The 18,473-nt window shown below is 64.2% G+C and overlaps 1 protein-coding gene across 2 annotated transcripts in view; it reads left to right on the top strand.

Moving 5' to 3' along the window:
- The window catches only part of PDE4C (phosphodiesterase 4C), a 95,134-nt gene that overhangs the window by 58,231 nt on the left and 18,430 nt on the right, over positions 1-18,473 (top strand). For both annotated transcript variants that reach the window (XM_034755354.1, XM_034755356.1), the window contains 4 exons: positions 14,758-14,949; positions 15,539-15,575; positions 16,296-16,369; positions 16,765-16,814. In XM_034755354.1, coding sequence (XP_034611245.1) covers positions 14,758-14,949; positions 15,539-15,575; positions 16,296-16,369; positions 16,765-16,814 — 353 coding nt within the window. The remainder of the gene's footprint in view (positions 1-14,757; positions 14,950-15,538; positions 15,576-16,295; positions 16,370-16,764; positions 16,815-18,473) is intronic.

The following is an 18,473-nucleotide window of genomic DNA, read 5'->3' as shown; positions in this document are numbered from 1 at the left end:
GGGCAGGGCAGGTGGGGGGCTGCCCACCGTCGGGCAGGGCGGAGCCGGGCAGCACGGAGCCGGGCAGGGTGGCCAGTGCAGGGCGATGTGCAGATCCTGGGTTGGCAGGGTTGGCAGGGTGCTGAGACCTGAACTCACTGGGAGACTTTGAGAGGTGCCTGCAGATGAGCTGGGCACTTAGGCCTGTCTGTGTGGCGTGGGGCACTTCCCTTCCCTGCCTCCCTGGCCCCAGCCCAGCTCTGCACATTATGCGGGTGACACAAGGTACCAGCCATGGGTGGGCGCTGACGAGAGCAGAGAACTTGGGGTGTTTGGGTGATGCCAGGAGGTGCCCAGAGCTGGTTCCCCAACCAAGCGCTGTCTTTGGCGGGTGCTCGGTGGGTGCCTGCAGGCCAGGTGTGTGGGGCTGCTCCCCACTGCTGGTCCTGCTCCCTGGCCGCACCGTGGGAGGCTCACGCAGAGCTGGCATCAACCCTGCTCGGACCCTGCAGCCCTGAGCAAAAGCAGCTCTGAGGCCAGGAACCCCGGCACCTCTCCCCCGGCGAAGGCCCTGTGGGGCCGGAGGGTTCCCCCTGCCCAGCCCCCAGCGGGCCAGGTGCACAGGGGATGTGGGGCTGAGCCGGGGAGCCAGGAGGAGCTGAGTGGGGAAAGCTGGTTCAGGCCACGCTGGGCAGCTCCAGCTCTGGGGGATCGAACCCTCCACCCACTTATGCGAACCGGGGCAGGTCCCAATCCAGCCTCCCGCTGGCTGAAGGCCCTTTGTTTGCCTGGCCTGGCTGATTACTTCCTACCACTTCCATACTCCACCTGGCAGAGGCCTGGGGCCAGGGCAGCCCCTCTCTGGCCAGCGGGCTGCCGGGCCGCCTGGATGGAGGGTGCTGGGGATCTGGGAGGAGCCGGGCTGTCTGGGAGCTGGGCGGCAGCTGCGCGGCAGATGTGGGAATGTAACTGGAAAGGGTGTTTGTTACGACAGAGAGAGGAAAACAAGCAGCAGACTCATCCTGTGCCCCCTACCCCCCCCCCGTCATGCCCCAGCTGGCCAGGCCAGGTGGGCCACAGGTGCCTGCTGCTGGGTCCTGCACCTCTCCTTATGCAGGTGGCGAGCGCTCTGGGAGGGACATTGGGGCATGGTGGATGCCAGGCAGCAGTGGGCTTTGTTCTCCCAAGGCCACTGCACCCCCCCGGCAGGGGCCCGGCTATGGGGGAGGCAGCTGCAGCTGCCCACGTGAGGCAGGGCTTGGCCTGGTGAGTGAACGTGAAACAAGCCGTGTGGCCGGCTGCACTCCTGGGCCACTGCTCTGCAGATGCTGCCTGGCGCCGGCCCGCAGCCCCGGTGACGTTTCCAGCCAGGCTGCGTAAGGCAGCGTGTGATGCTGGCAGCACCGTTCCATTCCTGGGCTCTCTCTCCCCCACGAATCCCTGAGCTGGGGGGCGGGGTGCAGGGATGACGGCCCCAGCAGGTCCTCACGCGCGGGGTCACGGGGCTGCCCTGCCTCTGGTGCAGGACGTGAGCAGCTGAGCCCTTTGCAATGGCAACAAGAGCTAATTATAGAGGAAACAAACCTCCCAGGACGGCCGGCCCAGGGCCCAGGCTGGCCGGTGAGCATCAAAGGAGATCGCGTGGGACGGAAAGTATGTTTAATTCAGTAACTAGTCTCCTGGGAAAGGCGCGGTGCCAAGAGCCGAGTGTGCTGGGCCCCGGCGTGCCCCTGGCACCTCTGCGGCACGGCCCTCGGGCACCGGGCTCCCCACACTGTGCCAGCGTCTCCGTTGGCCTGTCTGTGCTGACACCTAGTGGCGCCGGGCTGCACCACATTCTTTGGGGCTGCACTGGTTTCCCGCGAACCTTACTTGGGTTTTTGAAATAAGAACTGGCCCCTCTTGGCCCAGCCGTGGGTCAGCCCCCTTGCTCCTGTTTTACGGCGGGGGTCTGCCCCTCAGCATCACTCTCCTAGGACCAAATCTTCCAAGAAATTCTTGCTCTCGGGGAGAGGCGGCTTCTCCGTGGCTCTGAGGGGGAGCTGCTGGATTCTGAGCCACCTGCAGCCCGTTGGTCTTCCCTGGGGGCAGTGGGTGCTCCGCCCCTGCACACCAGGCCCTGGGTGTGGAGAGCTGGGAACCCCAAGCTAGGGGGCACTCGACCAGCCTGGGCAGGAGGAGTTCGGTGGGGAGCAGCCTCTCAGATGGACAGACGGACGGACAAACTCCTGCTGAGAGCGGAACCCGCCCTGCAGGAGGTGCAATGGGAGATCCCAAGCCCCACGTCCCTCTGGACAGGAGGTGCCCAATGGTTCCTGGGCAGCTCCAGCCGTTGCGTCCAGTGGCCATTCTCTGGACCAGCTCTGCCCTGGGCGGCTCCCAGCGCCCAAACGCCTCGCGGGGCCCGGCTCAGGCAGCCCTTGGGCCGGGGAGGGGCCTTGTGCTGGAGCTCGCAGGCCGTGTAGATGGGAAGCAGGACACGGAGCGAGAGCCCCGCTGGCTCCGTGACACCACGGCAGGTCATAAGGGGCAGTGAGACCTTTGGCTTTTAAAGCACCGCCCGTCAGTAAGGCAAAGCCATGCCCAACTAGCACCAGGGCTGTGGCCAGCTCCAGATGGAGGCCAGGGATGTGGCGTCCTGGCTGGGCACCCACAGCGCGAATGGTGGCTGCATTCAGCCCCGCTCCGGAGAGCTCGGCAGAGCCTGAAACAGCCCCGCAGGTGGGGAGGGCTGAGTCCCCGGGATCAGGTCAGATCCGGGCGAGAGAGAATGGCGCAGACTTCAGCCTCTCCACGGTCTTGTCCGATTCCTTGCTGTGGCTCTGCTGTGCTGGCTGGGAGCCCATGGCGCGGCCTGGCAGCAGGAGGAGGGAATGGGGTCTGGACACTCCACCCCACAGATCACTGTGAGCCGGGGGGCTCAGCAGCCAGCCCCAAACATGCAAAGATCATGAGTCTGGCCCCAGAGCCGGGAGCATTGGACAGATCGTACCGAGGGGTCCGGGTCTTCACCTGTCTCTGAGCGTCTGCGTCGCCCCCGCCCCACAACTTCAAACTTTGCTTGACAACCAGGAGGAGGAGAAACTTCTTGTTCTTTCTTCAGCGAGAGACACCCCCACCCCCACCCCCTGACTCCAGCAGTGGGGGCAGCCAGGGAGACACCAAATATCACTAGCCTGACAAGGAGACACAGGGAATCTCTCCTTCCACAGGGAACCAGGGGGCTGCTGCGAGCCTGTCTCTGCGGACGCGGGGGCCTTTCTGCCAAGCCGGGGCACTGATGCAGGGGATGTGGCAGCATTTTCCTCTGGCTGGACAGTAGCTTCGCCAGCTGGGGCATTGCAGGGGCAGTAGCTGTGGGCATGCAGTGACCGCCTTTGCCAGGGCTCTGGGCGCAGCCCCAGCTGCCCACACTCACTGATCCCCCTACCAAGCCGGGGCTGTTGGGTCAATCGCCCCTGAGCTGTTCGCCTGCCCGTGGCCCAGACACACGTCCCCCTTCCAGTGCGTTTCACAAGGGGGTTCTGTGTGCCGGGGCTGCGTCTGTGAGCCGGAAGTAGGGGAGGGCACTGGGGGCATCGGAGGAGCATGTTCCTGGCCACAGCACATTCCTTTTGCACATCTACAACCTCAAGGATCAACACCTGCCTGGTCTTACCCTGGCGCGGGGCCTGAGCCCCCACCCGCTGCAATCGTGTGGCCTGGCTTCTCTTGCCCCTCAGACTCTCCCCTCGCAGTCCGACCAACTCGGCAGCTTGGTTGTGTCAAGGACCGGCCCTGGAGGGGCTGTGAAGCCTCAGTCCCCCAGGGACCTGGGCATCCTGCCGGAGAGGACACAGGGTCCATGGGCATCGTCCCGACGCTGGGCCACGATGCTGAGGAGAGAATGGGGAGGGGGCTGCTAAAGGTGAGCTACACCTCTCGGCAGGGGCTGCCCGGCACGGCCTGGCTGGGGTTTCCGGGCCCGGGGCTGTCAGGCAGCCTGGCAGATGCGGCCGAGTGCTGCCCCTGCCGGATGGAGAGCAGTGGCGCCTGCCCTGCGCGCCCTTGGAAGCCAGAATTTCCTATTTAGGAGCGAATGCAGCCGTTTCTCTTGGCCCGGAACCAGGCTGCAACCTAGGTGGCACTTCTTGTTCCACTGTCACGGCAAGTGGCCGTGTTGGGAGGACGCACAAAATAATGTTACGGAGCCATTTTACCCGGGAGCCTGGAACGAACCCGGGACCACCTGCTGGCTGCTGCTGGGGCAAGGCAAACACCTTCTCCCGTCCTCTCCAGAACCCTCTCTCTTCTCCCGTCCTCTCCAGAACCCTCTCTCTTCTCCCGTCCTCCCCAGAACCCTCTCTCTTCTCTGCCTCGGGTTCGCTGGCCTGGGTCCCCCTGGGAGGTGGGGATGGCTCATCTTTCTGGGCTTGGGGCCACTCGGCTCAGGGTGGCTGAAGTTGCTGGAGCTGCTGGCACCTGCCTCTGGCTCCCGGGAGGATGCTGCCAGACAGCTGTTCCCCCGTCCGGGGGCGCTCCTGCATGGGGTACAGATGGAAGGGAAAGGGGGGTTAAGTGATGGTTCCCATGGGCTGGGGGGTGACGTTCGGGGTCCCTGTCCTCCCGGCCCATCTGTGTGTGGGAGGCCCAGGGCCCTGGGACAGAGCGGGACGAGCCAAATCAGCTACTATGGAGCCAGCTGCAGCATCTCTGGACCTCTCTGCGACTCTCTCCGGCTGCATTCCGGCACCTGAGGGAGCTGTGGAAATCGGTCTCCTAGTAATGCCCCCAGCGCCTCTCTCCCACAGCGTCACCTGCACGCTGCAAAGACAGGCGAACAGACAGCCCAGTATGACACCCCCACCCCGCACCCCGCTCTAGCAAGCAGTCCGGACTCCTGGGTTCCCAGCTCTGCTGCAGATCTTAACCCCTCTGCCTCACTGCTGCCATGTGCAGAGAGATGCTGAATGAAAAGCGCTGGGGACACTGGGCTGCAGGCCTGTCTGCATAAGTGAAAAGTCTCGATGTTCTGAAATCAGACGGTTCAATGGACCAGGAGAGCGCGGGGGATTGGTGGTTTGCTCCGAGCTATTATGTATTCAGGGGAGAAAAAACCTTCCTATGCTGCCTGGTGTCACGGAGTCCCCAGGCGATGCTCTGGAACTGCTCCCCACAAAGCCAGGCAGGACTTTCGGGAGCCTCCTCTCCCTCGGAGCAGACTGTCTTCAGGGCAAGAAGCTCACACGGCTTCACCTCCTGGGTCTGACCTTGGAGCATTCAGCATATGCCCCTCCGTGCGCTTCCCACAGCGAGTCCGCCCAGGCGGGGTCCTGGGGAAGCCAGAGGTCCTGCACCCCCACTTCGCAGTCAGACGTGACTCTTAGCCAGCCAGTAACACAGTCTAAAACAGAGCTTGTAGGTACAGCGTTGAACGGGACCCCTCGGCCGGGTCCATTATGGGGTTCAGAGAGCCAGACACCCTTGTCTGCACTCCCTTCCCCGTTCCCAGTAAGCACCCAACTGAACCCCGCTCCAGCCCCTCCTTCTCTGGGCTTTGTCTCTTTCCCAGGCCAGGAGGTCACCTGATCTCTTTGTTCACCTTTAGCTATTCCCTTGCAGGGGAGGAAGGGCCCTGGCCATTTGTTGCCAGGGAGACAGTGTCAGTGATTTATGCACACTGGCCTTTATCCCTCCACCTAGAGACTTAAGAAATGCATGGGGAAACTGAGGCACCCACACAGTATTCAGAGGAAACATTAAGAACAGTCCCACTTCGTCACACCCGGCCAGGCACCTGCTGGTCTCACGCTGCTGGGCCAGGACAGCCCCATCCCAGGACAGCTCCAGGCCGAGTGGGAGTGGGACAGACCCGGGGCATAGGGTGAGGAACTGGAGTGACAAGTACCAAGGAGGACGCCCTGCCAGCAGGATGTATGAGCCCGGGGAATCGTCTCCCCAGAAAAGGGCTGGGAGCCCCCATGCTGGAGACGTTTGTGAGGATCCTGTTGGCGCCCGGGGAAGAGATGGGCACTATGGGACCCATGAGCCACCTCCATCGAGCACCGGCTGTGACTGCAGAAAGAGCACTCCTGCCCGGCCTGCTGCCCCCATGGGCTTCCTGCCAGGGGCAGGGGCCGCCTGGGCCCTCCCTCTAATTGCCTTCAGAACAAGGCAGATGAGAGCTGCATGGAGCCTCTTCAGCACCCCCCGCCCCCGGCTGCGTGTCTGGGGCCGGCTGGATCACGGAGGTCGCTGAAGGTCGCATCTCGGCACGGACGGGTGGATCGATGCTTGAATCGATTTGGGAGCTGCTCCAGTGACGCACGTCCGCCCAGCACCAGGGCAGCTGGGATCCGGCCTGCAGCTGTGATGGGCAGGGCCGGGAGCCCACCGCGGCTACCCTCGGAGTGAGGCTGGGCAGCACTGGCAGGGGACGTCGCTCTGGCAGGGAGAACCAGGCCAGGTCTGGCCTGGGGGGAGCTCCAGATGCAGGGTGAGCTCGGCTCTGGGCCCAGGATGCTGTTGCAAGCCCAAGGGCTGCAGTCTTTGACCCTTGGCACCGTGGCCTTGCGGCGGGGAGGGGACATGGGCATGCAGGAAAGTGACTTGCCAGCGTGGCCGTCCCAGGCCCAGTGTGAGGACCCGCCACTGCCCCGGTGAGTGGGGCTGTCGCGAGGGATTTCACGGGCACAAAGCTGGGATTCCCCCGGCCGGGTGGCTTTCCTCCTTACTCTGCTCCCTTGGCCATGGCCCGGGGCTATGCACTTTCTCACGACACCATGGAAACGGAAGCCAGGCTGGGATCTGGCAGGGAGCAGATGGGAAAGCGAGAGCCGCAGAGGTGCTGGGCCAGGCCAGGCCAGGAAACCTTCCTGACGTTTTCCCTGAGCGCGGTTCTGAGCTGCCCCGTTTCTGTCACAGTGATGGCTGGAAACCAGCTGGAGAGGAGCCTGGCGAGACCTGTGCAGGCTTTGGGGGAGCACAGGCCCTGGGGATGGCTTCCCCGTCACACAAGGCCAGCAGCCTCGCCGGGCCGTGGGTCCTTCGCTCACCTTTCATGCTGGTGGAAGGTGCTTGGCACGACTCTGTAGCCCTGGGTCTCTTCCACTGCTGGAGAAAGGAGAATGAGCTCAGAACTAACCCCCCCTGCACCCCCCTTCCCACTGAGCGCGTGGCTGTGGGGCAGCCCCGGGGACGCACTGAGTGGGGGTGCAGTCAGGTACCACGAGGAGCCCGGCTGGGGGGGCTCTAGCAGGTGCCCAGTCTGCAGTGTCCACACGGCAAATAAAAGTCGTGGTCGTAACCCCGTGAGCTGCGCTGCAATTCGACGTGTCAGCTCCTGGAGCTGCTCTGATTAACTCCAGCTGCTCACCCGAGGGGACAGCTGAGTGCCGTGTTTTCCCTGCTGTTCTAACCCGAGTTGGCTCACGTGGATTATGAACACACCTTTTATTTGCAGTGTGAATGTATCCTGTGAATCCAGACAGCCCTCTTCCATCTCAGAGCGCCTGCAGCTCCCTTTCCCCGGCGGGGAGACCGTCTGTGCACCGTGCGCATTGGTAAACATGCCACTCCAGTCAAACCCGTGCTGGTCCAGGGGCTTGTGCCAGCTCCATTCCTCGACGGAGGCGCACGCCATCCTGCCTTGCCAGCACGCGTGTTCTGCAGCGAGCATCGGGCACACAGGAGTCTGCCTGGCATTCCAGAGACGGCTGGAGCAAGGCTGTCACGAGGGGTCTGCCGGGACCATGAGCTGCTCCCAGAGTCCGGATGGGCCCAGGACAGGGGATGCCCCCTCCCTGCCAGACCATTCACATTGGGTGTAGAAATGGTACCAGTGAAAGGCCGCTGTGCAGAGATTCAATAGTCTCTGTGCTGAACTGGAGCGGGGATAACACCCAGCCAGGGGGGCCTGGCAGGCTTGGGTTGGTTCTTGCACCTACACATGGTTTGGGAGGTTAGACGCCTTCAAATCAAATACTGTCCCACCCCTACCCCAGCGCTGGCTTCTGGCCTGTGGGAGGGACCCAGCCGCTTGGAGCAAATATTACAGGGCTGGATTTTGCTCAGAGCCTAGACTCTGCCCTGGCATCTTGGCTGGAGACATCCCGGGCGGCACCCATGCCAGGAGCTGGGTGGGTCTGTGATGGGGGAGCAGAATGGGCCATGGGCAAAGGCAGACGCTGTGAGCGGGAGAGGGGCTCTCAGGCCCCCCTGCTCTGGCGGTCCCTTGGGGTTTGCCTGCACCTGTCTGCGTTTGGTTTTCCTCGTGATACTTTGTTTTATGGATGGCCATAAGGAAATTCAGCGGCATGCAGGAAAAGCTAAACAAACCCGTTAGCTGACAGCCCTGCAGCTCTGCTGGCTTGTGTCTGGTCCGATCCGAGCTCCCCAGCTGAGCTGCCGTTAGCCAGGCCAAGGGGAGGAGACTTCTCCGGAGCACCCAGGTTCTGCAGAAGTGGTGTTGGTGCCACAGCTGGGGACACCGCTTCCTTTGACCCAGGGCCCCAGCCTGGTGCGAAGGAGACGCTGCCTTTCCCGTGACGCCCCGGCAGCACATGGCCATTAAAAACCCCAGTTCAGCTAAGTAAATCCCACTCCATTTCTGTCTGACTGTTTGCACCCGCTGGAGTTACAAATGGCTCCTAGGGTGACTGGAAAGGGGAGTTAAGGGCAAGTCTTGTTTCTCTCTCCCGCCAGTCTGGGCCAAGCCCGGGTGGCTGTTCGGCTGATGCTCCACAACACTGCCTGTCTCAATCACCGGGGGTATCGCTGGCAGGCCCAGCTCCGAGGGGAACTCTCCTGCATGCTCTGCTCTCGCCCAGTAACACACCAGCGCAGCTGCCACGCTTGCCCAGTTTGGGGCCTCTCCTACTTCGCCCCGCAGAGCCCTGCAGAGGCCAGTTCTGTCTGCAGAGCCCCTCCCGGGGTCCGGAGGAGGAGAGCAGGGGCTGCGAGGCGCTGCTATTGTTACGGCTGCTGCAGTGAAGAACTGGCAGGTGCACGGCCTGCCCCTTTACGGCTCCTTGGCCCGACCCGGCTGGGAAGGGCAGAGGACGCTCAGTCCCTCAGACCTTAGGAGCTGGGCTCCTACCGGGAAAGCGGAGAGCCAAGCCCAGGGTGGGCAGAGGAGCTGTTTTCTTTGGGTGGTTTTGCCTAAAGAATTGCTCTGAGCCCTGGGCCCGGCTCCAGGTCTGTGCGCCCGGGCTAGCTGGCCGGCCACTTGCCCTGGGAGAGAGTGCGGACAGGTGATCAGCCCCGGCACTGCGAGGAAACTGAGGCCAGGCTGGGTAGGTGCTGCTGCTACAGCCTCATGGTCTTCACCGTGTTTATCCTCCCAGCCCCCCGGGCAGATGGGAACTGAAGCACAGCGCCCAGGGTCCCCACAGGAAGCCTGTGGCAGAGCAGGGACTTGAACCCAGGTCATCAGGTGCTAGGCTGGGGTCCGTCTACCACTCGCCCATGCCGAAGGACTGTTGGAAACGTCAGCAGGAGCCAGACCTGTGTCTGTGTGAAATGCCAGGGAAAGGCCCTGGGGCTTGGAAGCACCATTCTGCGCTGTGCCAAAGGTGCTGTCTGACCATGGCCCGCCGACACTGCCCCAGCGCGGCATCACCCCGTCACTCCGTGGGAACAGTCACCCCACCCTAAGCAGCGGGAGCTGAGTCCACACACGGCGTTGGGCTGCTTCCGCTGCCATTGCCTCTAAACTGATGTGGTGGGGTAAAGGAGCAGCCCTTTGGCTCCGCAAAGCACCGCGCAGCGAGCCCAGCAGGGCAGAGGGGTGAGAGGCCAGCTGGCCCGGTGGGTAGGGCCCCGCGTGGGACTCGGGAGTGTGGGCGCAGGTCCCTGCTCTGTGCTTCAGTTCCCCACTTGCCTCCTGGGGCTCACAGCCCTGCCTCAGCCGGGAGTGATGGGAAATGTGTCCCATGCGGCGAGGGTCTCAGACGTGACGGTTGTGGGGGCTGGAGAGCGGAGCAGAGCGTCACTTCCCATTCCTGGACAGGCTCAGCTGCGGCTCTGGGGAAGGGGGGCAGATTTGGGGCTTTGAGCAAAGGGCTGGGGCAGCAGTTGTCTCACCCCGGGGGTGTGTGTGTGTGAAATCCTTCCTGTTGTCCCCTGGAGCCCCACATCTGTGTCCGGACATGAACCGTGGGCCCCCACCTGGGGGAGGTGGATTTGCCTGTCACGGTCACTGGCGCAAGAAGGCTGCCATGCCTGGAACCACCATGTCATTACCCTGCTGCCAGGTGGTATCCAGCCCCCATGGCCCCAGCCCGTCTTGTGTTAACTCCTCGCCTGCTGGTTCCAAGAGTGGGTCTGCCCAGCCGACAGCTCTGTTTCCTGCACCCTGGCGCGCTGGTCCCTGGGGCGCGAGGCAGCCTGTGCCAGCCGTGCCCCGGGGGTGCGCCAGGGAGCGGCCGGGGGCAGAAGCCAGCAGGGCACATGCTGGGCTGGAAGGAGTTAAAGGGAAATATTTTCAGAGAGCTGAACGTGCCAGCTGGCCCCTCCCTCCTCCCCCCAGTGACATCACGCGGAGCTGGCGAGCTGGGCTCGCAGAGGGTCCTGTGCCGGTTGCTGGCAGGGGGAGCAGCAGGGCAGAGGGAAGGAACTTCTGGGGCTGAGCAAGGCAAAGCCAAGCCAGCCACCGGAGGGAGGGGGTGCATCTGAGCCTGCAGCCGGCCTGGGGGAGCCGGCCCCCTCGCCAGGAGCAGGCAGCGTGGAGAGGGGACACGCAGGGAGAGCCAGCCGTGGCTGTGTGGAGCCGCTTCGTGGGAGCAGAGAGGCAGAGGGCAGCTGGGCGCAGCATGGCGAGGTGCCCGTGCCCAGCCCACCCTGGGCTGCAGCTCCACAGAGCCCCCTAGACCTAGGGGTGCAGCGGAAGGCGCTGTGGGGAGCTGGCCACGGACGCAGTGCTGGCGGTGCCGCAGGGCGGCCCATGGGAGTCTCGGGCCAGGCCCCCGCGCTAGAGAAGACCCGCTCTCCCTGCAGGTGTGCAGGGGCCTGGCCTTGCTGGCGTGGGAGCAGCTGGAGGGCACGGGACAGGATGAGCCTGTCCACAAGCTGTGGCTCCGTGGCCCTGGCAGATTGTGCCCTTATGGTCTGCAACGGCCACCTGGCCGGCTCACCCCGCGCCGTCAACCGGCCCATCGACATCGCGCAGAAGCACAGACGGTAACTGCGCCGCTTGCCGGGTGCCCACTGGGCTCAGATCCCAGGGCCAGCCCAGCTCGGGCCGGCCGGCTGCTGACACTGCCAGCCCATAGACCTCAGGGCAGGCTCCGGCGATGGGCTGTGTGCGAAAGAACCAGCCTGGGGACGGGGGACCCCATTGCTTGTTGGCTGCCTCGGCGCGCCCTGTAATGCCAGGGCCTCCAACCTGAGTGGCTCTCTCTGGCGGTGCTGTCTTTCGAGGCGCTTGGGGGGCAGCTGGGGACAGTCCCTGGCTCCAGCCCCTCCTGGGACTGATGGGGCAAGGAGGTAGAGCGGGGGCTGGCTGCCCGTTAGCGGGCTCCGGGCGTGTTCGGAGGGGAGAAGGCGCAGGGGGTAAGGTGTGCTCTGCACCCAGCTCCCCCAGCCAGGTGTGACCTGGACTGGGCGGGGGGGAGGGACAGGGCAGCGGTTGCTGGGTGGGGCGAGAGCAGGGCGTCTGGGCACGTTTACAGCCCTGGAAAGCAACCAATGGGCACGGGCAGGACATGGCGCCCCGGCCCTCCCGACCCGAGCTGTAGCAAAGCCCATCCCCCAACCCTGCTTGCTGAGCCCCACATCCTGCGGCGCAGCCGGTCCCCACGACTGGTTACTGGGACGTGCCGGCTGCCTTTCCGCATGCCCCGGCTAGCGCCATGGGAACGCTGCAGGCTGAAGGGAGCCGGGGCGGGGCGGGGAGCAGGGCCTGGATGGACGCCCCGTTAGTGACAGAGGATTCCCCGGGTGGTCAGCGTGCTGGGCAGGGGCTGGGCCGTGGAGTCCTGCACTGCACACCTCTGAGGAGACAGGGACTGAAGGTCCAGCCGGTGTCTCTGAGCCCATGGGAAGCCAGGGAGCTGGGAAGGGCAGTGCCCACTGGCTCTGATTTCAGGTGGGGTTATGCCGAGGGGAGCGTTCCCATCAGGCGAATGTCTCCATGGGGACAGGTGGGGACAGAGCCCAGATTTCCCTGTGCTATCGATAGGACTGGAATTGTAGCCCTGTCCTCCCAAGTGCTTGCAACCCCCCCCAGCCGGGGCTCAGCGGCAGATGTTATCAGCCTACTCCGCTAGTCGCTATTGCTTTGTGGAAGTGATGGCGTCGAGGGCTTTTTCCATTGACAAATGGGTAAATTCTGTATCGCCGGCAGAGCAGGAGCTGGGCCTTCTCTCTCCACTGCTTCCTGACACCCCCACTGCTCCTCAGCAATTCTCAGCCCATCCTGGGGCCCCCTCCATCTCCCAAACCAGCTGACGCGAGCCACTCCACGCTGCCATGCCTTTTCCACCTCCCAGCATCCTTCGGAGGGGCAGGCGTCCTGCGAGGAGGACGAGCAGCTCAGGCCAAAGCAAATAATGCCGTTGTCAGCGTCCAGGAAATGGCCGTGCTGCTGAAAAGCGGCCCCGGGCCTTGGCATTGCACCGTCGCGGGGGTGGGGACGGTTCTCAGCTCAGCTCCCCAGCAGGGGCTGCGTTTCCATATGCAGCTTGAGCCATCAACAAGGGTGGGTTCCACCCGGGCACGAGAACTGGAGCGGGGCTTGCCCGGGGGATGTGTTGGGAGTATGGGGTGACGGTAAGGAAGGGACAAGACCGGCTGAAGGTGGGGACGTGCGTCCCAGCAGTGCGATGTTGAAGGGCTGTTTTCACGGCCGGGAGAATCTGAGCTGGGCAGGCTAGAGCCCAGTGCCCTGACCTCGGGCTGAGCCAAACCAAACCCAGCCGGAGCTCGCCAGCTCCCTGGAGAGTTTGTCCCACGCTACCATGGGGGAGCTGCTGCCCAGCTCCCTGCCTCTCCTTGGGACAGGCAGTGTGGGGCGTGCAACAGACACGCAGGTTCCTACAAACCCCAGTGAACCAGCCCTCTGGATGGGCCATGGCTCGGCCAAGCCCATTGCTCTCTCTCCCCCGCCCCCACGGCTGTGACCTTCCTGCGGGGAAGGAGACAAGTGCGCTGATTAGCCGAGCTGGGCCAGTCGATGGGAATGGGGGCTCCTGACTCCATCCCCAAGTGGGGGCAGCAGCTGCTGCTGGAAAATCCTATTGAGCAGCTGTTAGAGCAGCGTTCGGCTGCGCTGACCTCGTCTTCCCAAGGTCGGCGCTGCTGCTGCAGGTGGCTCCGGCATGGGGGATGTGCTGGCACAGGGGTGTGGCTTGGGCAGCGCTACCAGCACCATTGCCTTTGGTCGGGCGGGGGCAGAGCTGGGGCTCGCAGCACCAAGCCCCTTCGTGGGTCCCTGCTCTGTCCAGAGTCGGGCTCTTTGCAGCTGTCTGTAGCAGGGATCGTGGGGGCCTGGTGCCCAGCCTGCAGGACTGCCGGGAGTGTCTCCATGGAGCGGGCTTTGGAGAGCTGCCTTCTGCCGGGGGCTTAAAGCACACCCCAGGTGGTCATGAGTGGCGGGTGAATCTCACTACCTCTGTTACACAAACCGGGAAACTGAGGCAGAAGGCGGCCTAGTGAGTCAGTGGTAGAGCTCGTAATAGGACCCAGGAGTCCTGGCTTCCAGGCCCCTGCTCTGTGCACTTGACTGCACTTCATTCCCTCTTGCTACACATGCACTAGACGAACGCTGTATCTGGCTGGGGTCTGGCTGCACAGAGCCCTTCCTGGCCTCCCCACCAGCCTAAGCTCCCCCAGCACGGCTCCCAGCCCTGCGCTAGGGGGTGGCAGCCGTGCTGGCTGCTGGCCGAGTGCAGGAATCCGGGTAGATGAGGTTCAGACAGGGGGGAGCAGCACGTAGCAGGCCCAGGGGCCAGGCCTGGTCCCCGTTTGTAGCTCTGTAAGAACCTGCCCATTCAGCAAGGCACAGGCCTGGGCACCATCCCCCAGCGTCACTGCATGGTCCAGATCTGCACCCACCCCACTGCTGCTCCCACAGCCAGGACCCCGCTCCCCTCGGATGAAAACAATCCGTTTCCTCTGCCAGAGCGGAGCCCACCTTGTGAGATGGGCAGGATGCCTGCCCTGCCCCAGGGGGCCCAGAGATGGGCCAGTGGCAGTAGGGCTGGGGGTTGCAGCGTTGTGGGGGTAGGGGGTAGATGGGACACTGCAGGGGGCTGGGCCTGGAGCTCTTAGCCCCATGTGTCTGGGCCTTATGCTGCAGTGCTGTGGGTGCTGGGGGGCTGGCGTGGGGCTGGGAGTAGGGGGGCTACAAACCGGGGTGCTCTGCAATTGTAGGGTTACACTCGAGAGCTAGGGCTGCCCACAGCATCTCGTTGCCATGGGGGTCGCCCGCCGTGGGGGTATCGCCCACAGAGCCAGCAGCAAGCGGGTGTTGTGACAGTCACCCCAGCGTGCCTGGCTGCCTGTGGGGCAAGGCTGGGTCTGCCCCACAACTCTGTCCCCGATTGCAGTTCAGAAACCCCTTTCCCTGCCCCTTCTCAGGCCTTTCATCGGCCTGCACAGCACAGCCTGTGTCCACGTTCCTTGCCCTTCCCCAGGCTCCTGGCCTGGCCCCGTGTGCAGTGAGCGGGGTTCAGAGCTGGGAGAAATTAGCCAGGAGCGTCCCAGAGCAGCCCGCGCTGGGCAAGACGGTGTGGGCCCATGGCAGGCCCTGGGTCTCTGCCTCCCCTCTCCTGAGCCTTTCCTCCTTCCCTCTCTCTGCAGCTTTGACATTGAAAATGGCCTTTCATCGGGGAGGAGCCCGCTGGACCCCCAAGCCAGCCCCGGCTCCGGCCTGGTCCTGCAGGGGAACGTCCCTCACAGCCAGCGGCGGGAGTCCTTCCTCTACCGCTCCGACAGCGACTATGATCTGTCTCCCAAAGCCATGTCCCGGAACTCCTCCATCGCCAGCGACCTGTAAGCACCAGCCCTGCCTCAGCCCCATGCAGCCCCCCTGGGACGCCCCTCCCTGCGGGGAACTCGCCCGGGGCTGGCAGGCCGAGACACCCGGCCAAGGGCCAAAGGGACTGGAACAGGCCCTAGCCCTAGTCTGTAGTCCAGCCAGACAAAGCTGAAGTCTTCGGGTCTGGTGCCCTCGTCCTCTGGAGATGGGAGGGGAGCTCACGTGTGGGCCTGGCACTGAAGGGAGCAGAGGCATCGGGGCACCAGGCTGTGGAACAGGGCTAGGGAAAAGCAGGAGCTGGAATTGCTCGGGGGTATCGTGCCAAGGGGCAGCCAGCGTAACTCAGGGGCCAGGCACCATAGCTTGGGCCCGCTCAGCAGCCAGGCCAGCCCCAGCTGGGCGCCCCAGACTCCCAGCTCGCATGTCTGCTCTCCCTTGACCAGGGTGGATCCCGTCCTGGGCAGAGGGTGGTTCCATGCCAGCACATCACTCACCCCCTAATTTGTGGTGCCCAGGCCCTGGGCCAGCCCTGTGCACGGGGTGCCCACCCAGCCCCTCCCTCACTGCCCACGCGGGGCCTCATGTGCCATTTTGCTCTTGCAGGCATGGAGAAGACATGATCGTCACGCCCTTCGCGCAGGTAGGGGTCTCTTCTGCCCTGAGGCTGGGGCAGCTGGGAATCGCTCTGGAGTTGGATCTAAGCCAAGTGCAAGCCCCATGCTCCCCACAGACAGGCCCGTCTCCATCCAGCACCCACCACATCATACCGCCGCTGCACAGCCCCTACGCTCCCATAGACCCGTGTTTCTGGAGCCAGGCAGCCTGGGGCACCGTTGTGCCAGGCACTGCGCAGACACGCAGCAAACGTCCATCCCTCTGCCTCCTGCAGGATGGGTCCCAGCCACTCAGTCCGGCCCTCTGGGAAGGGAGGATCCAGACAGACAGGACAGAATGACGGGCACAGCACAGAGCATACACCCACCCCATCCAAACACCAGCTTCTCCCCCACCCCCCAGATACTTAGGCACCGTCCTGGCACACGCTTCCAGAGCTCAGAAAGGCCTTTGGGGCGTCCCCTCTCCTCTCCGCCTCCACCCACCTCCCAGGCCTGGGGCAGATCCTGCCTGTGAGCTCTGGCACTGCACCCCCCACTCCCCCCGGAAGGGGCTGCAGCTCCTGCCATCGGTGTGGGGCGGATTGTGAATTCCAGTCTGAGCCCTGACTCCGGGGTAAGTCTCCGATTCCAGGCTCCCAGCCATGGGGCTCCCCCGGAGTACTGCTGAGCTGTCTGGCTCCAGGCCCGCGCCCAGGATCTTTCTTGTGCTGCTTGCCCTCAGCGGCTGCGTTCCTCTCCCACAGGTCCTGGCCAGCCTGCGCACCGTCAGGAGCAACTTTGCCATGCTGACGCATCTGCAGGACCGCGTGGCTAGCAAGTGAGTGGGGAGCAGCCAGCATCAGAGGGGTTCGAACACGCATGCTGGGGGGCCCATCCCAAGGGACCAGGTCCCAAGGGCAGGTGGGAGGATCCCCCAGACCCAAGAGCACAGAGCAAACGTTCCTGGGGACAATGGTCTGGGAAGGGGAGATGGGGGAGAATCGAGGTGGGGAGGATCCCCCAGACCCCAGAGCACAGAGCAAACGTTCCTGGGGACAATGGTCTGGGAAGGGGAGATGGGGGAGAATCGGATTCCCGTGTACCCAGCAGAAGCTGCTCCCCAGTGTATGGGGCGTGGGGAGCTGGCCTGGGGGGGGGGGGGGTTATGTGTTTGAGTCAGGTGCACCCCAGCAATGCCACGCTCAGCCGCTGCCTGTCCCACGTGTCTTGCAGGAGAACTTCTAGCAGCAACCCGCCCTCTGTGTGCAAGGCCAGCCTGTCGGGTAAGTTCCCTGCGGGGGCCAGGCTCACTGCAGGGCTGTCCCGGGGCGCAGGCGGCCGCATGGAGGCAGCCAGTAACAGCTGACAGGGGAGGGTGAGACTGACCCTCCCTAGGATCTCTCTTCCCGACTGGCCTCCCCCAGGATCCCTGTGTCCCAGCCCCGTCAGAGCCGAGGCCCTGGGTTCCCCAGCAGGATGGACGTGAACCTCCGGCCTCAGCCATCACCCCCCTGCCCTGCTGAGCCCGGGGCTGGGATGTCGGAGCAGCTGCCTGCTGTCCAGTGCCAGGGCTGCAGCTTGCCTTGGTACTGGTGAGAACGGTGGACGTGGGCAAGTCATCTGCTCAGGTGCCCAAGGCAGCGCCGCTTGCTCCCAGCTCTCCGCAAATAGCCCAACTGAGCTCCAGGGCCACGCCCAGCCTGTCTCTGAACTGCGCTGCAGGGGCACCGTCCCCGGCCATGGGCACCGTCATGCCCGGCCCCCCTGATGGTGTCACTGGCCCCAGGAGCCACACCCCAAGAGGCGCTGCAATGGCAGCTGCCAGGAGATGGGGCCTCCTGTGGCCAGAGGCCTGTGGGAATGAAGCTCCCCTCCCCAGCCCGGTCCCCCAAGGGGTGAGCGTGCCATGGCTCTGGCACGGCCCCTCCTGATCCATGTCGGGTTTTCGCCTGCTCCCTCCTGTCTGGCTCCTCTTCATGCCGCAGCAAGGATGGAAAGTCTCCTATTGACGTCAGACGTTCCATTAATAAAACTCTGCTCGTGTCTCCAGGCCTGAGCTCCAGCCCCGGCGGGAGGCCTGCCGCCTCCAGCTGGGCTGCTGGGTGGGCCCTGCCCCTGCTTCCTCTGACCCCGGCCAACCCGCAACACACGAACAAACCCGACTGCAGCTGGCTTCAGCCTGGGGTGGGAGCGTGGGGGGTGCTGACGCCAGGTGGGGGCCAGAGGGGCACCCCTCAGCCAGCCAGTGGGGAACCTGGGCACCTTTGGGTGGAAGCAGGGCATTAAACCCCCTCATCCCAGAGCCTGGCAGCCCTGCAGAAGTCTGTGCCCCGCTAAAAGGCCGAGCACTTCTCCAGGCTGGCCTGACCTTACTGGGTAGGGCAGGGGGCATGGGCATCGCCCTCCCTGGGGGGCTGGTGCCAGGGTGTCCCAGGACATCTCTGCTATAATATGGGGCTGCTGTCTGGGGCAGGATCATAAGGCCCGATATAGGGTCCGATCCTGGCAGAGGGGCCAGTGCCTGCTAAGCTTCCTGCCTGGACTTGGGGCCCGGCCCCATGCGCCTCGGGCATCAACGCCGGGGCAGCCTTGCACACCCGAGCTGGCCTGGGGACTCTATGACACAAGCCTGTCAAGCTCCAATGGCGGAAGTTGCCGCGAGCCCAGTTCAGACTGGGACTAAGGCACAACGAGCGGAATTAGCCCTGGGCTGGGCCGGGGTCTCCCTCGAGAGGGATGGTTTTTCTGAAGCTGTACCCTGGCTCCCACCGGCCTTAATTCAGGGCAGGTGGTTAGACAAGCACAGCCCCTCTGCCCTCAGAACCTCGCTAGCAGGGCGGCCAGGGACATGGGCCAGGGCTGCCCAGAGGAAACGGCAGCTTGGCCAAGCCACACTGTGTGGACTGGGCTCGGCTCCCGTCCCGACTCCTGGGGTGTGCGAT

The sequence above is a fragment of the Trachemys scripta genome, chromosome 22 (genome assembly GCF_013100865.1).
Source record: "Trachemys scripta elegans isolate TJP31775 chromosome 22, CAS_Tse_1.0, whole genome shotgun sequence".
Classification (NCBI taxonomy): Eukaryota; Metazoa; Chordata; order Testudines; family Emydidae; genus Trachemys; species Trachemys scripta.
Note: the sequence above shows the minus strand (reverse complement) of the source record. Positions and strands in the feature narration are given on the sequence as shown.